At 39.8% G+C, this 22,641-nt stretch overlaps 1 protein-coding gene across 6 annotated transcripts in view; it reads left to right on the top strand.

Moving 5' to 3' along the window:
• Positions 1-252: 252 nt before the first annotated feature.
• Positions 253-22,641, top strand: part of eps15l1a (epidermal growth factor receptor pathway substrate 15-like 1a) — a 57,467-nt gene continuing 35,078 nt past the window's right edge. For all 6 annotated transcript variants that reach the window (XM_080887347.1, XM_080887342.1, XM_080887344.1 and 3 more), the window contains exons 1-13: positions 253-355; positions 6,788-6,829; positions 6,955-7,044; positions 8,895-8,942; positions 9,178-9,273; positions 9,465-9,533; positions 10,792-10,917; positions 11,415-11,474; positions 13,983-14,225; positions 15,337-15,494; positions 16,702-16,858; positions 17,841-17,903; positions 20,946-21,031. In XM_080887347.1, the coding sequence (XP_080743473.1) occupies positions 329-355; positions 6,788-6,829; positions 6,955-7,044; positions 8,895-8,942; positions 9,178-9,273; positions 9,465-9,533; positions 10,792-10,917; positions 11,415-11,474; positions 13,983-14,225; positions 15,337-15,494; positions 16,702-16,858; positions 17,841-17,903; positions 20,946-21,031 (1,265 nt within the window). In that variant the 5' untranslated portion in view covers positions 253-328. The remainder of the gene's footprint in view (positions 356-6,787; positions 6,830-6,954; positions 7,045-8,894; positions 8,943-9,177; positions 9,274-9,464; positions 9,534-10,791; positions 10,918-11,414; positions 11,475-13,982; positions 14,226-15,336; positions 15,495-16,701; positions 16,859-17,840; positions 17,904-20,945; positions 21,032-22,641) is intronic.

Raw genomic sequence — 22,641 nt, forward strand, 5'->3', positions numbered from 1 at the left:
GTAGCTCTACAAAGGCTCATCGCAGATAAATCAGGCATCAGATTGTACATGACCTCATATGTGACCTCTTCTGATAAAATTTGAAACGGAGTTGATAAACTTAACAGCACACACACAAACACACACAGAAAAGGCGAATCTGTGCTTTTGGTTGTAAAATATTTGTGACACGTCGAGGAATTCACGTTAACGATAAATGTAGAATTTCAAAGTGTAGCTTCAATATTGTCTTCCGTTTATGCAGGGAAGCGTGGCGTTGTCCAATAGGGGGCGGGGGGGTCATGTTTTGGAGAGGAACGTTGGGTGCGTTCCCGGAGCAACAGGGAAGATGGCAGCCCTCACATCTCTAACCCAGGTAAAGATGCCGTAGTATATGACTTATAGTTTAGATCAGACATATGATTTTTCGAAGCGTGATACAATATACGTGATTCATGGCAGTCGGTTTTAATGTAACTGCGAACTGAAGACGAGTTCCTCTTTAAATACAGCTGGTAATGAGGCAGGCAGCTTAGTAGAAAGAAAGGCCTATTGCAGTACCGTTAGGTAGCGGGCTGGATAGCATCAGCTGGCAGTACCTAGCAGTGTGGCCGTTTACCTACGCCCGAAATATATAATATGCAGTCGCCCGATTATTATTATACGTTTAAGACAATAAGCACCACGAAAGCTGTACATAAGGTTACAGCAAAGTGGAGCGTAAATGGAAAAAAGTGTCCATAAACTATAATAACGTTCACTCATCGAGCTAGCAAGCCCTAGCTAACCTAGCCTAGTACTGCAAGGATGAGGATAAACGCTCATCCAAGCAGGCTGTGCATTGAGCTGTTTAAGATTCATCATGCCGAAATAAAACGGTTCTTAGCTCTCATTGTGGGAGTTAATGTCGAGGCTGATAGCATCCACGCTAATGATAGTCTTGCTTGCCGAGTTTGCACGTCAGTTGTATAATATGATATGATATGAATGAACGGATTTTAAATAGCAAAATAGAGAAGCGTTATATGTTATATATTTGAATGACCTGTTATGTTGCGATATGCACGTCCTCTATCTGCACTGAAATAATTCTCCTCAGTTCTTCTTCTTCTTGTTCTTCTTTTTCATCTTATCCAAAACTAATGCCTTATGGAGTGTGGAGGCCCCAAGGGTCAGGCAAAAATATTTTACTTGCTGGGGTTATTTTTGCTTGGTTTCTTTCAGCTGGCAGAAAAAAAATGTCGTTTAAAATACAGTGATAGTGGTAGCTGCATTTGATGGATGGATGATGAATTCTATTTCGTTTAAGTTTTATTTATATAAATCACAACAGTCGCCTTAAGGGGCCGTGATTCTGGTGAGACAATAATGATACAAAACCCAGAAAGTGAATGGTTTTACAGGTGGTGACCACAGACTGTTGCTCTCTCCTTATGCCTCCTCACTGATTTTTCTGAAGCTTGCCTACTAAATAAGCTTCTGGCCTTATCACAGACTGGTAGTGTGACCTCTGTGTGATGTCTTCTTGGGCTGTCTAAATGGGTGAACTGGAGCAGCATTTTATAGTAACAGCTCCTTTATTTAGTGTTTGCATTGATGACAAAGGATAACAAACTGGGATTGTTAATTCTTGTGGTGATGCAGTGTGAGGTCTCTATGTTAATCCTCTGTTACTCTGATGATTACCCACAATACTTTCCCCTTACTATGTGTAACACATTTTATCATTTGCATTCTGCTGTATACATTGGCAGTGTGATCATATAGTGATTTCGGTTTGTGCCAACAAAATAAAAAAGACTGAGACAACCAGTGTCTTAAATTACCAAATTTGTAGATAATACTATGTATGTATGCTCTAAACCGTGGTACACAGTCACATGCCTGCATTTATGATGAAGGATAACAAAGTGGGATGGTTACAAACCGTACGAGGTCTGTGTGAAAAGATGGCATCACATCAGAGTTAGCTAGCTATACTCCAGATAGTTTTTACTGGTAACGATTTGACTCAACAAAAGCATAACAGAAATAATCCACACCAGATGATAATAAACCAAAAATCCCAAGTTCAGATTCTATTTGTATTTCTTTTAAGTGCCATATATTTTTGTCCACAACATTCACAGATGTGTTACCTCTATGTCAGAGGTGTCAAAGTCATTTTAAGATAAGATAAGATAAGATAACCTTTATTAGTCCCACACGTGGGAAATTTGTTTTGTCACAGCAGGAAGTGGACAGTGCAAAAGTTATGAGGCAAAAATTAGAATACAATAAGAATAATAAATACAGTACACAACTGTACAGAATAGAATAAAATAAAATACTATATACAGTAGAATAAAATAAAATAAATATACAATAAGATAAAAATAGAATACAAATACAAATACTATATACAACTGAGTAAAAATACAACGATGACAGAAAGACAACGATGACAGAAATTTTTACACCTTAAGTGGGTCCAGTGAAACTCCCCTTTCTGTCAGTGTAAAGAAGTTAAATATATAACTGTTTTTCTACATGATAAATGAAAAGCTGTTGCAGCAAAGAAAGAAATCTGTCAGCACAACTCTTTAGACTGAAATTGTAAGAAATAAATGTCTCCACTTACAGAAAAAGTTCTGGTAGCTCATTACCCAGATGGTCCAGAGGGATGCATTCCTTAAGCTTAGTGTAAAGCAGTGGTTCACAAACGGGCTAAATATTTTTCTTTTCAGTGACTGGTGTGAACCTGCTTGTTGCTGCAGATCTTCTCAAACATGGGTAACAGTTAAGACTGCTACTCCGAGTTCATATTCAATGCCCAGCTTTGATCTGTATTTTGTCTTGATTGAAGCCACAGCATAAAGCCTACCTCACATAAGTAGGATGTTGCAAAAGGAAGATGTATGGTCAAAGTGGGTAATCTTTCTCCACTCCAATCCAAAATGCAGCCAGTGTCTTTGACTTAAACGGCATCCTCTTTGTTGAATCAGAGGTGAGATAAATGAACTGTTCCTCCTCAGATGTGTTGAAGCCAGCAAGTGGTGTTGCACTGAAGGGGTCACGGATCCAGTCATCCTTTTTTTAAAATCCGGCACCAGAAAATATCTCAAGAAATGTTTCTGAAGGGCAGACATGTGTTCTTTCATGCATGAGATCACTGTGTTCTGCAGCTTGTTGTTGTCAATGAATGATTTCAAATTCAAATGAGTCCACATTTCCTCATTTCCCAGCCATAGCTTGCTAGTCTAGTCTGCAGATCCCCACAAAGTCCTCCTGTTTGTTACTCTCAGTGCCTTCATCCATCTGTAGAGCAAAGCGGCTGTCACACACCTTAAGCTGCTCCTCTGTGTCCTTTCAGATATCATAAATAGCCTGTAGTTTGCTGGCTGTTGTGTCATCAGTCATAGTTGAAACCATATCCATAGCACAGCGAAGTATTTATTACTCCTCAATAGTGTGTGGTAGAGCTGGGCGATATGAGATTTTTTCATATCACGATATGTTTTTTTCATTTCAGGCGATAACGATCTATATCACGATATAAGCCAAATAACTATATTTGTAAGATTTAAATGTGCCGTTGCTCACAAGTAAAATGTGAAATAATCAGCAGCTTGTTTTTATTTAAATATTTATTTCCCATAATAAGTTCAACAGGGTAGATGTACTTAAGGAACATGAGACTTTTTCAGATAAATAAAGGCAAATATTGCAAACTACACAAAAGGCAGCCGCTAAAGCGTTTAAGTTTCAAAATAGAACAAACGAAACAGACTAAATTGTCAATTCCACTTAGAAACAAAATATTAATTCTAAAAATAAATCTTAGTTTGTTTTACAGAAGAACAGACAAAACTGACTAACTTTTGTCAATATCAAATAAACTGAGAACTAAAAGGAAATTCTCAATCTCTCCTTGTTGTATAGCTGAGCTTTTCAAACAGTTTTAACAGTTACTTTAGTCTGACAAAAGCCGAATGACGAATTAGCGCTTCCAGTCAGAGACTGAGGCTACGTCCACACGTACACGGGTATTTTTGAAAACGGAGATTTTCCGTTTTCGTTTTAAAAAATAATCCCGTCCACACATAAAGGCAGAAATGAAGGAAAACGCTGCTATGAACATGCCAAAGCAGCAGGTGGAGCTAGATTCCTAACCGTGCAGAAATGTTGGCCAATCAGAAGTCTAGAAGCCTCGGTGGGAAAAAGTAAACAAAGCTGGGGCATAGAAGCAGAACAGAGTCGTATGTGTGGAGGGACAGTAACTGTGTGTATATGTAAGCATTTAAACACTGCAGAGAGTAGAATTAACAGTATTGTAGAAATTCATTTCACCGAAACAATAACGTGGCGCACAGTGTCACGCATGCACCAGTTTATTGTATTTCCACACTTGCTTTCGGCACAATTTACAGTGCACGCTACTCTGTTTTTTGTCAGACTTGAAATAGCCGAAATACCTTCACACTACGGAACTTCTATGGCTCTTCAGTTCGACAATCTCTCCGGCATTGTGTGGTTTTTTTTACACTGTGCCACTTGGTAGGCAACTTTGTTGAAGCTGAGCTGAGGATTGTCCGGAACAGAAAATAATAGTAAATAGACACTGTTGAGCACGACAATTCACAAGTTTTTGTCTGAAAAAGACAACTGACTTGTCTTTGTGCTCTAGATGTTTTGTCTCCAAGTGGGATCTTCGCTTGTTAGGCTTTAAACTGTCTCAAGGTAGCAGTTTTAAGACAGACAACACACTGCAGCCTCTCCTCATTACCCACCATTGTACAGGTGTACTCAAAGGCTTCTCCTCTTTGGTTTGGAAGCATATTTGGCAATGCATCATCTTCTGCTTTGCGTTTGTTTGGGAGCCCTGTCAAAAACCTGTCTATTATGCTAGCAGTGTCCAAGCATTCTTTTTTTTTCTGCTAATACATGCAGGCAGGGATAGCTCAGTAGGTAGAGTGGCGGCCCCATGATCGGAAGGTCGGGGGTTCGATTCCCCTGAACAGCTACCCTGAGGTACCCCTGAGCAAGGTACCGTCCCCACACACTGCTCCCCGGGCGCCCAATGGCTGCCCACTGCTTCACTAAGTGAATGGGTTAAATGCAGAGAGGGATTTTCCCCACGGGGACCAATAAAGTACACCTTCTTCTTCTTCTTCTTATCTCTGTCCTGTCTGGGCTTTTAACAGAACTGTCATTATTGTATCACACTTCAGTAGCGTCATCATAGGTCATCTTTTTAGTCGTTCTCTTTCTGCCCTATCTGGTGATACATGTAGACCGTCTTGGTTAGAGTAGTGTCAATCAGTCTCTGGACCAATTTTCTCATTTAGGGAATGAAGCAGCATCTGCAGACAGTCAACAAGGCCACTGTACTGCAACTGCAGGTTGCTTATCCCGAATGCTCGGCCCATTCATCAGCAAGGGTGGTGAGCTACTCTAATGCTCGAATCACAGTGTCATCAGGTGGCGTGTTGTTAGGGATAAACGTGCAACAACTAGCCTTGAACATCCTGCATACCCTGCCCTTCTCTGCCTGCCAGGGCGAAGGACACTGTCTCAGCTGAACTCTGGACACATACACACACACGCACACAGACATATATATACACATGCAGATATACACTCATCCCCCCTCCCCCTCCAAACGCCTTCGACGCTTATTCCCTTCCGATGCTGACGGTGGATCAAGAAGACCAGCACATATGCTGCAGGCCCGGATGCACTGTCTACACTGGCTGTCTCTCACCCTTTACCCACCCCTGTTGCTTGTCATGTGTTCTTTGGTGTATTAAGAGTTTTTTCATGTGCTATGTGCAGAGATGTTTTTTTTTCTGTTCTCAAACTGATCTCCCTGTTGGAGCTCAGTCTGGGGGGAGTTATTTTTTTTCTCCTTATCTTTCCTCATGTTGTGCATTTTCCATTGTTATACCTCTCTGACCTGTCTTCCCCATGTGATGTTTTCATGCAATGTATGTATGGTCGGAGGGTAAGATGGTGCCGCCACTGCGTGCAATTGGTCGGCAGCCTTAACATGAAATTTCCCACTCGTGGGACTAATAAAGGTATCTTATCTTATCTTATCTTATCTTATCTTATCTTATCTAAAGCCATTCTGTTCTGCCAAATCATCAGAGAAGTTGCATTTAGTTGTTCACAGAGCCCCTTCACTGCATCCCCAGTGTAATTCAGAAATCTCTACTGATTGTAATAACAAAAATTAATCCGATATACACGCATTTTTTTTAAATTGTCCAGATAAAGACTGACTCAGAACCCCCGCAGGTATTTGATTTCTAGCTTTAAACTCGTCGGGCGTTCCACGGGGAGTGCCCGAGGAGGTCAGGTGCTGAAAGCCGACACAATTTACATGTTTTTGAGATGAGACTAGGCTGAAAGCCATGGCAGACTTTCTTATGATATATATGGGTATGTGCCATCCTGGAGGAGCTGGACTACCTTTGCAACCTGAATGACTTGCAGTTGCTGTCTTATACTACCAGTAGTGTTAAGGAGACTAACAAAAAGAAAAACTGACTGGAAAATCACTGAAGAAGGATGAGGAGGTCTTTGGCCAGCACCTGCAAAACCATTCTCCTTTCGGTTGTTGTCTTGTTGCCTCACCAGTGCACCTGCTGTCTCTTTGATTTGTACCAAAGAAAGAAAAATGGATTCAGAATGGTTTATTCTTCCTAACTAGACAGATTGAGTTTAACTGACCGGGTGTTATACTGTGATAAGCAAGTGATTTTTGAATAGTGTAGATGTCATATATGTCTGTTAATCATTTAATAACTTTCTTTCTCTGTCACAGTTGTCCAGTGGGAACCCTGTATATGAGAACTTTTACAGGCAGGTAAGATGATGACACAAAACATAAAACTTTTAAGCTTCAACCTATTTTGTGTAAAAGAATATAAAAGATGGTACAAGAGAGAGATGCCTATGGAATGTAACACTGCACTGATGATTTGTTTTAAGGTGGATCCTGGGAATACAGGGAGAGTAGGACCAACAGAAGCTGCTCTTTTCTTAAAAAAGTCTGGACTCCCTGACCTTACTTTGGGAAAGGTAGGTAGCCAAAGTTACACATCACATAACAGCTGGTTATGGCTCTTAGATTTTTACCAGTCGACACACTCACACAGCTGTGCATCTGTTATCAAAATGATGGTTGAGTTTGTAGATAGGTTTAAGTTCTCGGGTAGAGTAGAAAAGTGCGTTATGAGAACCAGTGTATTTACCATTTGTGGTTGAACCCACAAGAACCTAAAATAAGGGGAAAATGTAACCATTTACTAAGGGCAGCCACCATTGAGAGTGTTCTAACTTACTGCATATGCATCTGGTACACTAGCTGCACAGGGGCTCAGAGGAAAGCACTCCAAGGGATCATTAACACCGCCCAAAAGATCACTGGCTGCCCTCTCCCCACACTGGAAGTTCTACACAACGCCCACTGTTTTAAAAAGGCCCAAAACATCATAAAAGACACCTCACATCCTGGCCACTCCCTGTTCGAACTGTTGCCCTCAGGCAGACGGTACAGGGCAATCAGAGCAAGGACTAATAGACTCAAACACAGCTGTTATCCAACTGCAATAACACATCTGAATACTACAAAAAAATGTCCATCACGCCACTCTTGTGTTAATCTATGCACGGTCTGAAGCATGTGTGTGGGAATGTATGTGAATGTTTTACTGTTATATCTTATTAGTATTTTAAGTATTCTATCTATTTTATTTATTGAATTTTATTGTTTTATTTATATTTTTATATTGCTAGGGATGATGCAATGATCGGGGACCATTCTTAATTTCGTTGTTCTCATGACAATGACAATAAAGTTTCTGATTCTGATTTGGCAGTATTTTAATCTAGAAAGTAAAAATATAGTTCTGTGTAGGCTTTGTCATGTTTGTGCACACAAACAGACACAAATCTTCAACAACAGAGGAGGAACAAAGTCACTGACATCTGTCAGTCTGGAAAGAGTTACAAAGCTAATTCTTTGGCAGTCCAGGGAACCAAAATGAGCGCCATTATCCACAAAATGGGAAAACTTGGAACTAGAGATTATAATTGATATAAATTTAGTGATTCCAATTCCATTATCAGTTCGATTCCTGGTCGATTCTCATTTTGTTTTCATCGGCTCCGCTTTGAGAGTCACCATCATCTCTGAGCAGCAAAGACAATATTTGTGCAAATTGATTGCACGTTGTGTGGTCAAATGTTTGCACATGTTAGAGGTTGTGACCATTGCTGGGGTCGTTGCTCACAAAAAGTAATGTGTTACTCTTACTTGTTACTGTTACTGCAGGACAGCTCAGTTTGAAACAGGCTGGACCTACTCTCAGTCTCTATTCTATCAGTGATACACAGTTTTCTCTGTGATAAGAAGGCTTGTCAGAATTGGAAGCAGTTAAAATGCAGAGAAATATTAAGATGAGATTCTGCAACCAGTTGCAGTCCTATATCGTCACATTCTGGGACCATACTATGTCCTGCAAGATGCCACCGCTGACCCCAGTAGAGCGGGGTTTATCAGACACTACCATTAGAATTTGAGAGTGGAGAGGGGGGAATGGCCCGCTGCAGTCCTGACCTCAGGCCCATTGAACAGTTGTGGTATCAGGACGTGCTGTTTGTGCCAGAGTGAACAACACAGCTACACTGGCTGACTTGCAACAGTATTGTTTGACCAAGCAGGCGACCACCATGAAGACTGGGTGAGTGTTGTGGCTGTGTTTGGTTCTTCCACATGCTATTGAGCCTCCTGTTTTTTCTGGGCACAGCTCACATACTCAGCTAAACCACAGTAACGTAAGACTAATGGTTGATAATGTTATTTTTCCATTTCATCTTTTCATTTGTTTATTTAAGCTTTAATCATGTACTTGTGCGTTGTGTTTCAGATCTGGGATTTGGCTGATCCTGATGGCAAAGGCTACTTGGACAAACAGGTGAGGTAGAGTTTTAGAGATGATTGTAAATAAACAAAAGCAAACATATACAGATTGATCTACATCACACTGTCCAAAGAAACAGTAATAAAAATGTACTTTTGAGAGCATGGAGGAGAATATGTTTAATTCTCTTAGACATACTGTTGTTCTAATTAATAAAAGCAATTGGTAGAAGTCTTTTTAATACTACATGTGAAGGACACAATGGGAAGCACTTTGTTTTCTTACTCAGGGGTTTTATGTGGCTCTACGACTGGTTGCCTGTGCTCAGAACAGTCTGGAAGTCAGCTTGTCCAGTCTCAGCCTAACAGTCCCTCCTCCGAAGTTTGTGAGTGTATTCCTCATTCGAGCAAAAACTGTCATATTTTGTATACAGAAACTACAGCTTACTAGAATTATAATTCTTTTGCTCATATTCATTTTGTAGATGAACAGACTCTGTCATACTCATTTCAATTCATTATATTATTAAACCTTTTCTTGAAGTTGGAAAATGATCACTGTAACGTGTGATTGCAGAAGGACACCAGCAGCCCATCTCTAAGCAGCACAGCCTCTGTTCCTGCTGAATCGCACTGGGCTGTCAGGGTGTGTACAAATACACACACACACACACACTGACGCAGACTTTGAGATGTTGAAGTAAAGCAATAATTACAGAATGGCCTTGAGAGATTGAAAAGAAGGCAACTCAATGTCTTTAGTTTTATGAAGATGTTTTGCCTCTCATCCAAGAGGTTTCTTTGTTTGTAAAATCCCAGGTAATAAACCCCTACTGGGGGCTGCCCCCTTTGAAGGTGGTCCCGAGGGTCTTTAACTGACTATTGATCATTTGAGTCCTGACAAAGAGGGTGTGAAAAATAGTGTGGGTTATTCCTGTCACCAGAGCCTCACTCCAGCATCGCCTTAATGTGGTCAAAATTTGTTTTCTCAAACTGGCTGATGAAGGTTTGACAGATGTTTTTATCCAGGCTTTGGATTTCTACAAGCACGTGTGTCGACTGTATTCAAAAAGTCATGTTTATAGTGTAATGTCTATACTGATTTTCATAAATAAAATATCTCAATAAATAAAATAAAAAATAACACTGAAACTAATAAAAACTAAACGTTTTAAAAAATTGAAAATAGAACTGAAACAAGAAACTCTGGCAACTAACTAAAATTAAACTGAATTGAAAACAAAGACCTGTATTCTTTGCTCTCATTGGTAGTTACTTCAGTCACATGCCTGAAAATTTAGAAAAGTTTATCTCAGGTCCCGCCCACTTCCTGTTGCTGCGGCCTGTAATTGTTTGACGCTGCTGAATGACATTCACTTTTTACGGTAGGTGGTTGCCACATCGTTGTGGATCCCTTACAGTGTGTACATAGCTTAACTTTCTTTTTGATGTAAACTTCATCCATTATCTTTCATTTATGTGTAGAGTGATTTGTCAGAGTTATAGAATCACACATATACCTGCTTAATTACAGAATGCACAATTTTTTTGCACGAAAACTTAACAACGTTGTAATATTCAGATACTTTGCTTTTACACAAATGAAAAACCTGTTTGTGCTCTTGCTTTGGCAGCACTCAGAGTTTGTGCATCACATGGCATACATTGTGTTAACTTTGCTTATGAGTTATGACTTCTTTTTTAAATTTAGCACAAGCTATGTTTAGCTTATGTATAATTTAAGAAACCCCCTCTGTGCAAAGCCTCAAATTGTAGCAGATGATTGCCATCATATCTCCAAGCTCCAAAAATTGTATTTGGGAAAGCAACGTTTGTCTTTATGGTATGAATAAACACAAGATGTTTAAGCTTTTGAAATAAATAGTGTGTCTTTTGCTTTGTAGCCAGAGGAGAAGAATAAATTTGATGGGATTTTTGAAAGTCTGGTTCCAGTCAACGGCCTGCTGTCAGGAGAGAAAGTCCGCCCAGTCTTAATCAACTCCAAGCTACCTCTGGATGTCCTTGGGAAGGTATTTAGTCCAATTAGGATTTTTGTTTTGGACTTAAGAAGAATCCCAAGGATGCGTAAACATGGCGTTTTGGTTTGTGTTGAAGCTTTAAAATACTGAAGGCAGAATGTAATGGGTTTTCTTTCAGTTATATGAATGTAAACGGTAAATGCACTGGGTCTTAAGTAGCACTTTTCTACTTTACCTGTGCACTCAAAGCTTCACACCCACTCATACAAGTACTGTTTTTTTCTAAGTAAGTGCTTTCTATCTAACATTCATGCATCGGAGAGCCACTTGTATTATTTGGCATGCAGACTGGGAGCAGCCAAGAACCAAACCACCAACCTTCTGATTAGTAGTTGACCTGCTCTATCTCCCAAGTGACAGGCACCCGATAATGTCATGAACTGTTAGAAAATAGTATTTTTTCTGAAGAAATTGAATGTATTGTACTTTAGTTACCTTTTCATTTATCATTGGTCATCTCACTAATCGTGTTTATTTCTTACTGTTAGGTTTGGGACCTGAGTGACATAGACAAGGATGGCCATCTAGACAAAGATGAGTTTGCAGTGGTGAGTGATACTCATCTGATTAACATTGATATGCAAAAGTTTGACCGACAATATCTGTTTCTTTGAAACGTTATGTGAATATAACAAATACTTATCTCCGCAATGGTTAAAATTAACGCTCAAACTGTATTACAAATATCTTGAGAAAGAATACAGTACTTTTTAACCTTTTCAGCTGAAAAAGTAGTTTTTAAACTTTTTTGCACATTTATCACATTTAAATATTAGACAATGATAACCCAAGTAAATACAAAATGATAAGAAGAGAAGGGTAAGAGATCACTGCTTCTCTAGTTTCAAGTAATGTGAATGACTGGTTAACAGGAATTCTGGAGATCAAGTTCATGACTGGCAAGAGAGAACTGTTTGTAGGGTTGCTTGAAAGAAAACTCAAACCCCATGTTTGACTGTAGGGATCGTGCACATATGATGAACACAAATAATTTAGTTTTAGGAAAGAAGAGAACAGAATTTTGACTCAAGGTACAAAAAGCTCTCATGCTGTGTGACTGTCTCTAGCTGGAAATACAGTGGGGCAAAAAAGTATTTAGTCAGCCACCGATTGTGCAAGTTCCCCCACTTAAAATGATGACAGAGGTCAGTAATTTGCACCAGAGGTACACTTCAACTGTGAGAGACAGAATGTGAAAAAAAAATCCATGAATTCACATGGTAGGATTTGTAAAGAATTTATTCATAAATCAGGGTGGAAAATAAGTATTTGGTCACCTCAAACAAGGAAAATCTCTGGCTCTCACAGACCTGTAACGTCTTCTGTAAGAAGCTTTTCTGTCCCCCACTCGTTACCTGTATGAATGGCACCTGTTTGAACTCATCATCTGTATAAAAGACACCTGTCCACAGCCTCAAACAGTCAGACTCCAAACTCCGCCATGGCCAAGACCAAAGAGCTTTCGAAGGACACCAGGAAAAGTATTGTAGACCTGCACCAGACTGGGAAGAGTGAATCTACAATAGGCAAGCAGCTTGGTGTGAAAAAATCAACTGTGGGAGCAATCATCAGAAAATGGAAGACATACAAGACCACTGATAATCTCCCTCGATCTGGGGCTCCACGCAAGATCTCATCCCGTGGGGTCAAAATGATCATGAGAACGGTGAGCAAAGATCCCAGAACCACACGGGGGGACCTGGTGAATGACCTGCAGAGAGCTGGGACCAAAGTAACAAAGGTCACCATCAGTAACACACTACAACGGCAGGGAATCAAATCCCGCAGTGCCAGACGTGTTCCGCTGCTGAAGCCAGTGCATGTCCAGGCCCGTCTGAAGTTTGCCAGAGAGCACATGGATGATACAGCAGAGGATTGGGAGAATGTCATGTGGTCAGATGAAACCAAAGTAGAACTTTTTGGTATAAACTCAACTCGTCGTGTTTGGAGGAAGAAGAATACTGAGTTGCATCCCAAGAACACCATACCTACTGTGAAGCATGGGGGTGGAAACATCATGCTATGGGGCTGTTTTTCTGCCAAGGGGACAGGACGACTGATCCGTGTTAAGGACAGAATGAATGGGGCCATGTATCGTGAGATTTTGAGCCAAAACCTCCTTCCATCAGTGAGAACTCTGAAGATGAAACGAGGCTGGGTCTTCCAACATGACAATGATCCAAAACACACCGCCCGGGCAACAAAGGAGTGGCTCCTTAAGAAGCATTTGAAAGTCCTGGAGTGGCCTAGCCAGTCTCCAGACCTCAACCCCATAGAAAATCTGTGGCGGGAGTTGAAAGTCCGTGTTGCTCGGCGACAGCCCCAAAACATCACTGCTCTCGAGAAGATCTGCATGGAGGAATGGGCCAAAATACCAGCTACTGTGTGTGCAAACCTGGTAAAGACCTATAGTAAACGTTTGACCTCTGTTATTGCCAACAAAGGTTATGTTACAAAGTATTGAGTTGTATTTTTGTTATTGACCAAATACTTATTTTCCACCCTGATTTACGAATAAATTCTTTACAAATCCTACCATGTGGATTCATGGATTTTTTTTTCACATTCTGTCTCTCACAGTTGAAGTGTACCTGTGGTGCAAATTACTGACCTCTGTCATCATTTTAGGTGGGGGAACTTGCACAATCGGTGGCTGACTAAATACTTTTTTGCCCCACTGTAACTGTGCGTGCCTACAAGCCAGTGTTTCAACAGATGGAAAAAATGGTCATTTCTCAGCTTTAATAACAAGATAAATGAATTATGAGTATAAGTAGAGAAAGAACTGATTGTGTTTTTTCATTATTACCCAATAGACAAAAGATTTAATGTGAATCAGGTGAACAAGAATTGAGTATTGCCACTGATGAAGTCAGTCAAGCACCTTGAGGTGACTGTTGCTGTTTGTTGTATAGATAAAATTGAATTAATTCTGAATCTAATGAGGCTTTCATGTTTGGACTTTTGGCAAAATAACAGGTTTGGGACATAACTCATTTCATTCAGGAGTATGTGAACCAGTAAATATGTAGTATTAGCTTGATATTCTCTCCTAGGCCATGCACCTGGTGTACCGGGCCTTGGAAAAAGAGCCTGTTCCTGCACTCCTCCCCTCTGCTCTCATCCCTCCATCTAAGAGGAAGAAGAGTCTCAGCTCTGTGGCCAGCTCTTTACCTGGACTGCCTGCAAGCCCTCCTCCACCTAAAGATTCTCTACGTTCCACACCCTCCCACGGCAGCATGAACTCGCTCAACAGCACTGGCAGCCTGTCACCCAAACACACACTCAAGTCTGGACAGGTAATAAACATTCTAAAAAATTTAAGGGGACACCAAGTCATTCCCATGCTAGCCAAGAGAAATAATCTCTCCAATTACTCCTGGTTTAGTCCCAGGGCCTCATTTCTGTCACTTGTATTTCACTACCCATAGCCTGTGACCATAGGTGAGGAACGTAGTCTGACTGGTAAATCAGCAGCTTCACTTTTCTCTCATTATCACAACAGATCGGCTATGCTAAAATTGTTAATTCATATTTTCCACCATCATTGTGCACCAAGTAGCCTAGAATTACAAAGGATACTATTAAAAAGGATTTGAAAAGGGTCAAATCCTTGATTAGGAAAATGAATTCAAACAGGTAGAAACGTATACATTTGTTTGTTACCTGTTGAAGTTTTGGGGCCAGGATTCAGGTTCTTGGCCTGCTTAGCGTTAGCATGCTGTCTGTGCAGATACTTGCGAAGAGCCAAAGTTGTGTTGCCATAATGATGCAGCTGCTTTTGTTATTGATGGAGTTTATTCTTTACCATCCTGCTCTCGCCCTGAGACATCAAGTCTCAGTTGTTAACTTAAGTTGAACTTGAACAAGTCTTGATGTAAACAGTGAATCGTTTAGCAGAACGAATTTCAAATTAAATCTATTAAAACTCTCGGATAAGTTTGAGATTTGGTGACAGTCTGAGGACAACTTTACTAAAATTCTTGTGAATGCAGGTTGATGTGTTTAAGTAGACCCTTTAAAAAGTAACAGGCAGTTACTGTTTGGTCAAGTATACTGTCATAACAATGCAGGTAAGGCTACATTACTTTTTTCTTTCCTGAGCCATTATTTTATATTCTCATGCACTCAAACTGTGATGATTCCAGTCAAACTCCCTATAGAGACCTAAAGAGTTGGAGCTCTCTAAGTCTCTGTAGGTTCATTTCTCTGATGTGCAATGCTTATGTATGTATGTATGTATGCATGTATGTATTATGTAAAGTGATCTCCTGAAAAGAATGAGAACCATAGTTAATCATACATGCAAAAGTTGCAAGTCTAGGTAAATGATTTGCAGATAGTTTTAACAGGGTTGATTCAGAGTCAAAAATAAAAAAATGACATAGTGTGAGTCTTTGTCTCTTTCAGCATTCGGTGAACTGGGTGGTCCCTGTGTCAGAGCGTGGCCGCTATGACGATATCTTCCTGAAGACGGATGCTGACATGGATGGTTTTGTCAGTGGACAGGAAGTAAAGGAGATCTTCATGCAATCTGGACTTTCTCAGACTCTTCTTGCCCATATATGGTAGGAACTCAACCACAATTCTTCTCAGTTTTCTGCAGACACTAATATTCATCATTTCTATTAATTAGCAGTGCAATAATTGATACGTTTAAAAAAACAAAAACTGAATTTTATATTTAAAACGTCAATTGCAATTGGTGATGCAAAATGTTTGAAAATGTTGGCAGTCCATTATGAGAGATATAAATACAGTACTGTGAAAAATTGTTTTTTGCATATTTGTCTTGGTTGATTTAGATCATCAAATAAAATGTAATAACTAGAGTAAAGAAGAAATGCAGTTTTTAAATAATGACTATATTCATTCAGGTAAACAAGACCTACCGGAATCATACATTTTGGTTTACACACATTGCTGTGTTTTTAAAAAAGCATTTGGGAAAATTCTGACAAATACTTTATAGATGAGCTATTGTCTTCATCTTTAAGGCCTTAGACTGAGGTAATCAGAGATATGGCAAACACCAGGGTAACGAGACACAGATTAAGCAAAGATAGAGGAAACGAAGAGTCAACAGATAAGGGGAACACAGGAGGCAGGAAAGATGAGATTTAGGGAATTAACTATAAACAGTTAGCGATAATAACAAATTACAAATGGTGGAGACATAACAAAAACTGAGAATAAAACAAAGAGGAGAAATATCCTAGGATAGAAAACTCAAAATTACCAAAACAAAGAACAAACTATTCAGAAACACACAATAATCATAAACAGAACTAAAAAAAAAATCTAATCCAGAGTACTGGGTCATACACGCCAAACCATGATTAAAAAAAAACAAAAAAAACAAAAACGCCAGAAAACTCTCTCATGTGCCTGAATTAAGATTAAAATAATTCTGCCAAGAAGAGCTGCCAAAATTCCTCCACAGCAGATTCCAGGACCAGAAAAAAGAGCTCTGCAGATATTGCCACTTATCACAAATCCTTGATTGAAGTTTTTGCTAACAAGAAGGACACATCCAGTTGTTAGTTTGCTGAGATATTACTGGGTGAAAATCATTATAGTACCATAGCTCTGCCCAAAAAATGTGCCAAACGTGACATTGAAAAATGAACTTGGAGCTGCTTTATTTTGTTTCTATTAGACTTGATGTGGTTCATTTCCTTTGTATTTTTATTAGACCGAATCTTTGCAATATAAAAGCTGAGGTTAACTGAATGAACTGAATTGTGTCTCTGTCGATTATGTTGTTTCTCGCAGGGCTTTAGCAGATACAAGACAGATAGGCAAGCTGACCAGGGAGCAGTTTGCCCTCTCCATGCATCTTATCCAGCAGAAAGTCAGTAAGGGCATTGATCCTCCACAATCCCTGACTGCTGATATGATTCCACCTTCTGAAAGAAGCACTCCACTACCAGTAAGTAGCATCATCAAAGCTGTTAAAGGTGTGCTAATGTCGACATATTCACATCCCCAGCTTGCATGATATAGTATTGGCTGTCACAGTGAGACCTATGTTGTACCTCACCTGTTTTAATTCACAATAAAACATAAAAACTAGTGCTGTCAGTGCACTATCGTTAAAATGACGTTAACGCCATAACCGCATTAACGCGGCAAATCCCCGTTAGCGAGTTAACGCGGATCGCCCCGTGCGTGGGGCTGCACGACGCTAACACGTTAACAAGATAATGCGTTAGCCCGTTAGCGTTTGTTGCTCCCATGCCAACTTTGTTGAGACATGCTGCTGCCATCAAATTCAAAGTGAGCTAATATTAACATTTTCTTAGTTTAAACATTAGACATGTTTTATGAGTATCTTTGTGAATAAAATGTAAGTTTATGAGTTTCAAGTTTGTTGAGTTTATTATTATATTATATACATTTTACAATGACCTGTAGCCTAAAGCCTAGTTGTTGTTTTTTTAATCAAAATGTGCTTTTGTCATCACTGTTAAGCCATGATTATTTCTTCTCTGGTGGGACATAATGTAATCAAAGTCCCTCTTGTTTAAAAGGTTTTCAAAAGTTTCTGTTTTTACATGGAATAAAGCTACTTTGCTTGCTGTTTTACACCATCATCAGAGAAGTTTGCTGTTTATAAGTATTGCACACGCTGCATCCGCAAAGCCGGCAGCATTGTGGAAGACCCCACGCACCCCTCACACACTCACTCTTCACCCTGCTGCTTTCTTACAAGAGGTACCGGAGCATTTGGGCCCTCACTGCCAGACTGTTTCTTCCCCCAAGCTGTCAGACTCCTGAACACTCAGTGACTGGACTGACACACACACACACACACATTTCACTGGTTGAAATGACAATAAAACCTCTTGACTTTTACACCATCATCAGAGACGTGATGCTGTTTTTCACCACCACCTTCTCTGTGGTTTCAGAGTATGTCAGGATACATTACTCCAGTGGGATCTGAGATGGCTGCTCTGTCAGAAATGAGGCGGGTGAGTCAGTTGTTCTTTACTTCCCTATTCTTCTCTTTCTCAGGCTGCAAGGTGTACATATTTCCCGCTACATGTGTTATCTTGGGAGTGGAAAATAACTCAAACGCTGACCCATGTCAAAATAAAATGGAAATGTTGTGAAGGGTTAAATTGGTGAAACCAAAGACATTTACTGCTCACTGTTCTATCCTCTCTTTGCTGCTAACGTTTCTACCTTTCGCCTCTTCCTCCTCTCTTAGGCCATAATGTTCAAGTTGTGGGTAGGTAACATGGGCTTATAACATACTACTTTCTAAATGCTTTCAGCTTTCACTGATTCCTGGAAAGCATTTGCAAGAATTTTTTCTCCATTTCGATACAGTACAGTAAGATTGCCTCACACTGTAAACTGTCTTGATCATGGCAAGATTCAGGATCACTGGATGAAAAATTGGTTCTTTTTTGTTGAGGATGTCTTTTAAGGAAGCTCAAATCTGTTAGTAGCAGTTGTAGTTGTGGTCTTGCAGTAAATAACTCAATTCAGCAATCATCTACTCAGTTGAACGCGCAAAACTAGTTGCAGTATGACAACAAAAACAGATATATGATACAGTTATTTAAACATACAATATACTCACCAAACACTTGGTTAATTACACCTGTTGAACTCTTTGATGACAGACATATGATCAGCCAATCACATGGCAGCAGCTCCGTGCATTTACGCAGTGGCACTTTTTAAGACGTCAAAGTTCAGCTGAGAATCAGAATGGGGAATAAAGGTGATTTAAGTTACCCTGAATGTGGCATTAATTGTGCCAAACTGGCTTGGGTATTTCAGAATCTGCCATTCTACTGATCTAATCTACTTTTCCCACACAACCACTTCTAGGATTTACAAGAAAGAAAAGTAAAGACAAAGAGAAAGTATCTAGTGAGTGTCTGTTCTGTGGCCAGAAATGGCCAACACTGGGGATGTCAGAGGAGAATGGCCAGACTAATAGGAAGGCAACAGTAACTGAGCCTAGCATTCACACAGGGTTACCTAAATTTGACAACACAAGAATGGAACAATGTTACCACGTCTGATGAGTCTCTGTTTCCGCAGCGACATGTGGATGGTAGGGTCAGAATTTGAAATAAACAGCATGACGGTATGGATCCATCCTGCCTTGTGTCAGTGGTTATTACTCACCCCGTCCATTCATTTATGACCACAGTGGATCCGTCTTATGATAGCTGCTACCACCAGAATAACATAACATGTCACAAAGCTCAGATCTTCTAAAACTGGTTTCTTGAACATGACAGGAAGTTAAAGCGAGAACGGGAAATTTGCATCATGACTGTGTAGCAGGCAACTGTGTAATACTGCGATGTCAGTATGGACCAAAATCTCTGGAATGTTCCCAAGACCTTGTTAAATCTGTGCCATGAAGAATTAAGGCAGTTCTGAAAGGGAGAGAACTGGAAACAACAAACTTGAAACTCAAACTTGGAACAGAGATGGAAGAGGGAAACGAAGCGCACAAGAATACACAGTCATGTGGGACGATGTGACAGCAGCAGAGGAAGACAGAGGACTAAATACACAGAGGATAATGAGAAGATGGGAAACACGACTGGAAGTAATCTGACACAACGATGGAGGAAGTAAAAATGAATACACTAAGCACAGGACAAGGGACTATTGAAATAAAAACAAGAGACACACACTAAGATATGGACTTAACACTGGGACTGGGGATCAAACAGACTTGGGAACACAGTCAACCGGAAAGACCGAAAGTAATCAGAAAACAGACACGGGCGAGTAAACAAACATGAAGACGAGGGAGACTAGACATGAAATGTGGAATGCAAGGGAGGGACAGTACCAAAACAAAAGACTAGAACTACAAATGTAACCTTAGCAGGAAATATCTAACTGGACTAGAAATGCAAATGATTAAACCAGAAACCTAAACAATGCCAGAAAAAGCAGAAGAAACAGAAATGCTGTGTCATAGATCCAGCATCACGACAGGTCCACTCAGAAGGATTTTTAATAGAAGAAATGCCAGTCATATCTTTGCAATGAAGACAGGAAATGTGCAGTCTTTTTTTTATAATACTTCACTGAAAGCTTATTTGGTTGTGAAATGTGTGTGATCAGACAACACACATATCTTCCACTCAGCATGTAAGCATAAAAAGGGTAGCATGGTGGCGCATGGTTGCTTCACAGCAAAAAAGTACAGGGTTCTTCCCAAAAGTCCAAAGGCAGTTAGTGCGAGTGTGAGCACGGATGGTCGTCTGTTGTCTGTCTGTGTTAGCTTTGCGACAGACTGGCAAGCTGTCCAGGATGTAACCCGCTTCTCACGGGGTACATCCTGTCTTGATGTTATATTAAATCATGCAGGCACTCTAAAACGTATTTTTTTTTACCAATATTACTCTCCAGAGTCTTTACTAACGATTCTTCATTGTGGTGCTTATCAAAAGCAAGCATAAATGGCAGACAGCGTGGAGAGTAATTATTGGGATGATAATGAATTGAATTGATAGAATTTATTTAAATGCCATAATAACTGTAATAAAAACAAAGATAGCACAATGCTTCCGAGATGCATTTTTTTCATAATAGGTTACACAGACATAAAAGCATTGCAGAATCGTTGTCTTATTTTTATTGCAGGTAACATAACGTTATAGTACCATTAAGTTACTCTGCAATTCCCAAAGCTAGAGAGAAAAATACTGGAAGCTTGTTGTAGACCAATATAGATTTTTTTTAAAGGTGAGGTGAAGATAAAATTGAAAAGTCCTGAATCTTTCCTGTCCTTTGCAGGTTGTCATTGGTGGTGACACCTCCCTCACATGTTGGTGATAGACATAGCCCCACCTCCGTGCTGCTCCTCTTCTTGACCTTCAGTTTTTCTCCTATCCGTTTTTACCTCTTTCTCCTTCCATTGGCCTATTCTGCCATGGCTCATTTGGTGCCATTTCATCATCCTACTTCATCGTGTTTGTTGAGACAACTTGACCGTCTCTTATTTTGTCCTTTTTTGCTGTTTTTTACAGGACAGCTCTAGTTCAGTGGGTTCAGGAGAGTTCACTGGCATCAAGGAGTTGGATGACATCAGCCAGGAGATCGCTCAGCTGCAAAGGTAACAAACAGGATCATCAACAGTACCAAAATTGCAGTACCAAAAAAGCTCCATCACTAATCCACTGTTAACATTAATATCAAGACTTCTAATTCATTTCAGTTCCATCCATTGGTATAATCATAATAACACATAGAACAGTGTTCTACCTTTTCTGTCACCGTTCTATCCTGTCAAAATAATGTTGGAAGTAACAACAAGACATCTTTTAACTATATTTTTATGCAGCAGCATTCTCATTTCCAAAGTTACTTTTATTGTGGCCAGTTTTAGAATTTGAACCATGTCTATAACCCACAGGCAGAGCTTGCTAAATGGTGGGGTGGGGTGCAAATACACTTTTAGAGACTGCATCCTTAGTCTCTTTAGACTGTTTTCTATCTGTATACATATTTATGTCAAAGGTCACCTGCGAGAAAAAAACATAATCAAAGCCAAATTTCATACGTGCAGGTATTCATTGTCACTTGTGTAAATAAATCCATTACTCATAAATTCATCATATTGTGCATGTAGTACTCAGCAGCCATGTGCACAAAGAAGCCATCACGCATGTGAGTGTCTGCTTTGCAATTTCTGCAGCACATTCACACTCTTGAAGGTAACTCTTCACTCAAAGCTGAATTATTTTTGCTTAAAGCAATCTTGCTTTTGACAGTGGAAGGCAGGACCCAAAGGAAGAGGAGTCCTGGTGTGAATCTTAATTGCCCCTTGGGGAATAAAGTGTCTCTGGTTCTGATTCTGATTGGTCACTTTCAAAGCATTGCCACCACAGCCTTTGTGATAGAGTTGCTCAGTTTACTGCATGACACCAAGTTACACTGAGGCAACAGCATGCACTATATTGCTAAAAGTATTCCTTCACCAATCCAATTCAGGTGTTCCAATCACTTCCATGGGCACAGGTGTTTAAAATCAACCACCTAGGCATACAGATGGTTTCTACGAACATTTGTGAAAGGTTTGCTCTCAGGATCTCAGTGAAGTTCAGGTGATGGGATGCTACCTGTGTCCAGTTGTGAAATTTCTTCGCTAATAAATACTCCACAGTCAACTATTAGTGGTATTATAACAAAGTGGGAGCAGTTGGGAATGCCTGCAACTCACGCTAATTTTTCATGGTTTGTGGTAATCTTTGTGCTAGTTAACACATGGTTTCATTTTACTTATGTCTGTTGTTGATCAGTCATTCTGGTCTTCTACCCTTGACCTGAAATGACAGGGAAATGCCACACATCAATATCTATTGTTGTTTAAGGATTAGTATTCATAAAGAAACCAGCAAGAACAGTATTAAAGAATTGAGAAAATCTTGGTAGGTACCTAGATGTACTTTAAATGCAGGGAAACAGGGATGAAAACTGTGTGCATGTTTTATGTTACAAATAACATGAATAAACAGGCTACCAAAATTGTGTAGCCCACATGGTGTAATGTTGATTATCAGCTGTTCACGGTTGTGGAAGAAGTTTTCAATCCTAAATCCTATACATGTATAGAAGTAGAAATACTACAATATATGTACATTCTGTGAAAATAAACTTTTACTAAAGTAGAAGTACAAATGTTCTACGTTAAAATATCCTTTAAAGTCTAAATAATTGTTGAGT

This window comes from Rhamphochromis sp. 'chilingali' (genome assembly GCF_963969265.1).
Source record: "Rhamphochromis sp. 'chilingali' genome assembly, chromosome: 7".
Taxonomy (NCBI): domain Eukaryota; kingdom Metazoa; phylum Chordata; class Actinopteri; order Cichliformes; family Cichlidae; genus Rhamphochromis; species Rhamphochromis sp. 'chilingali'.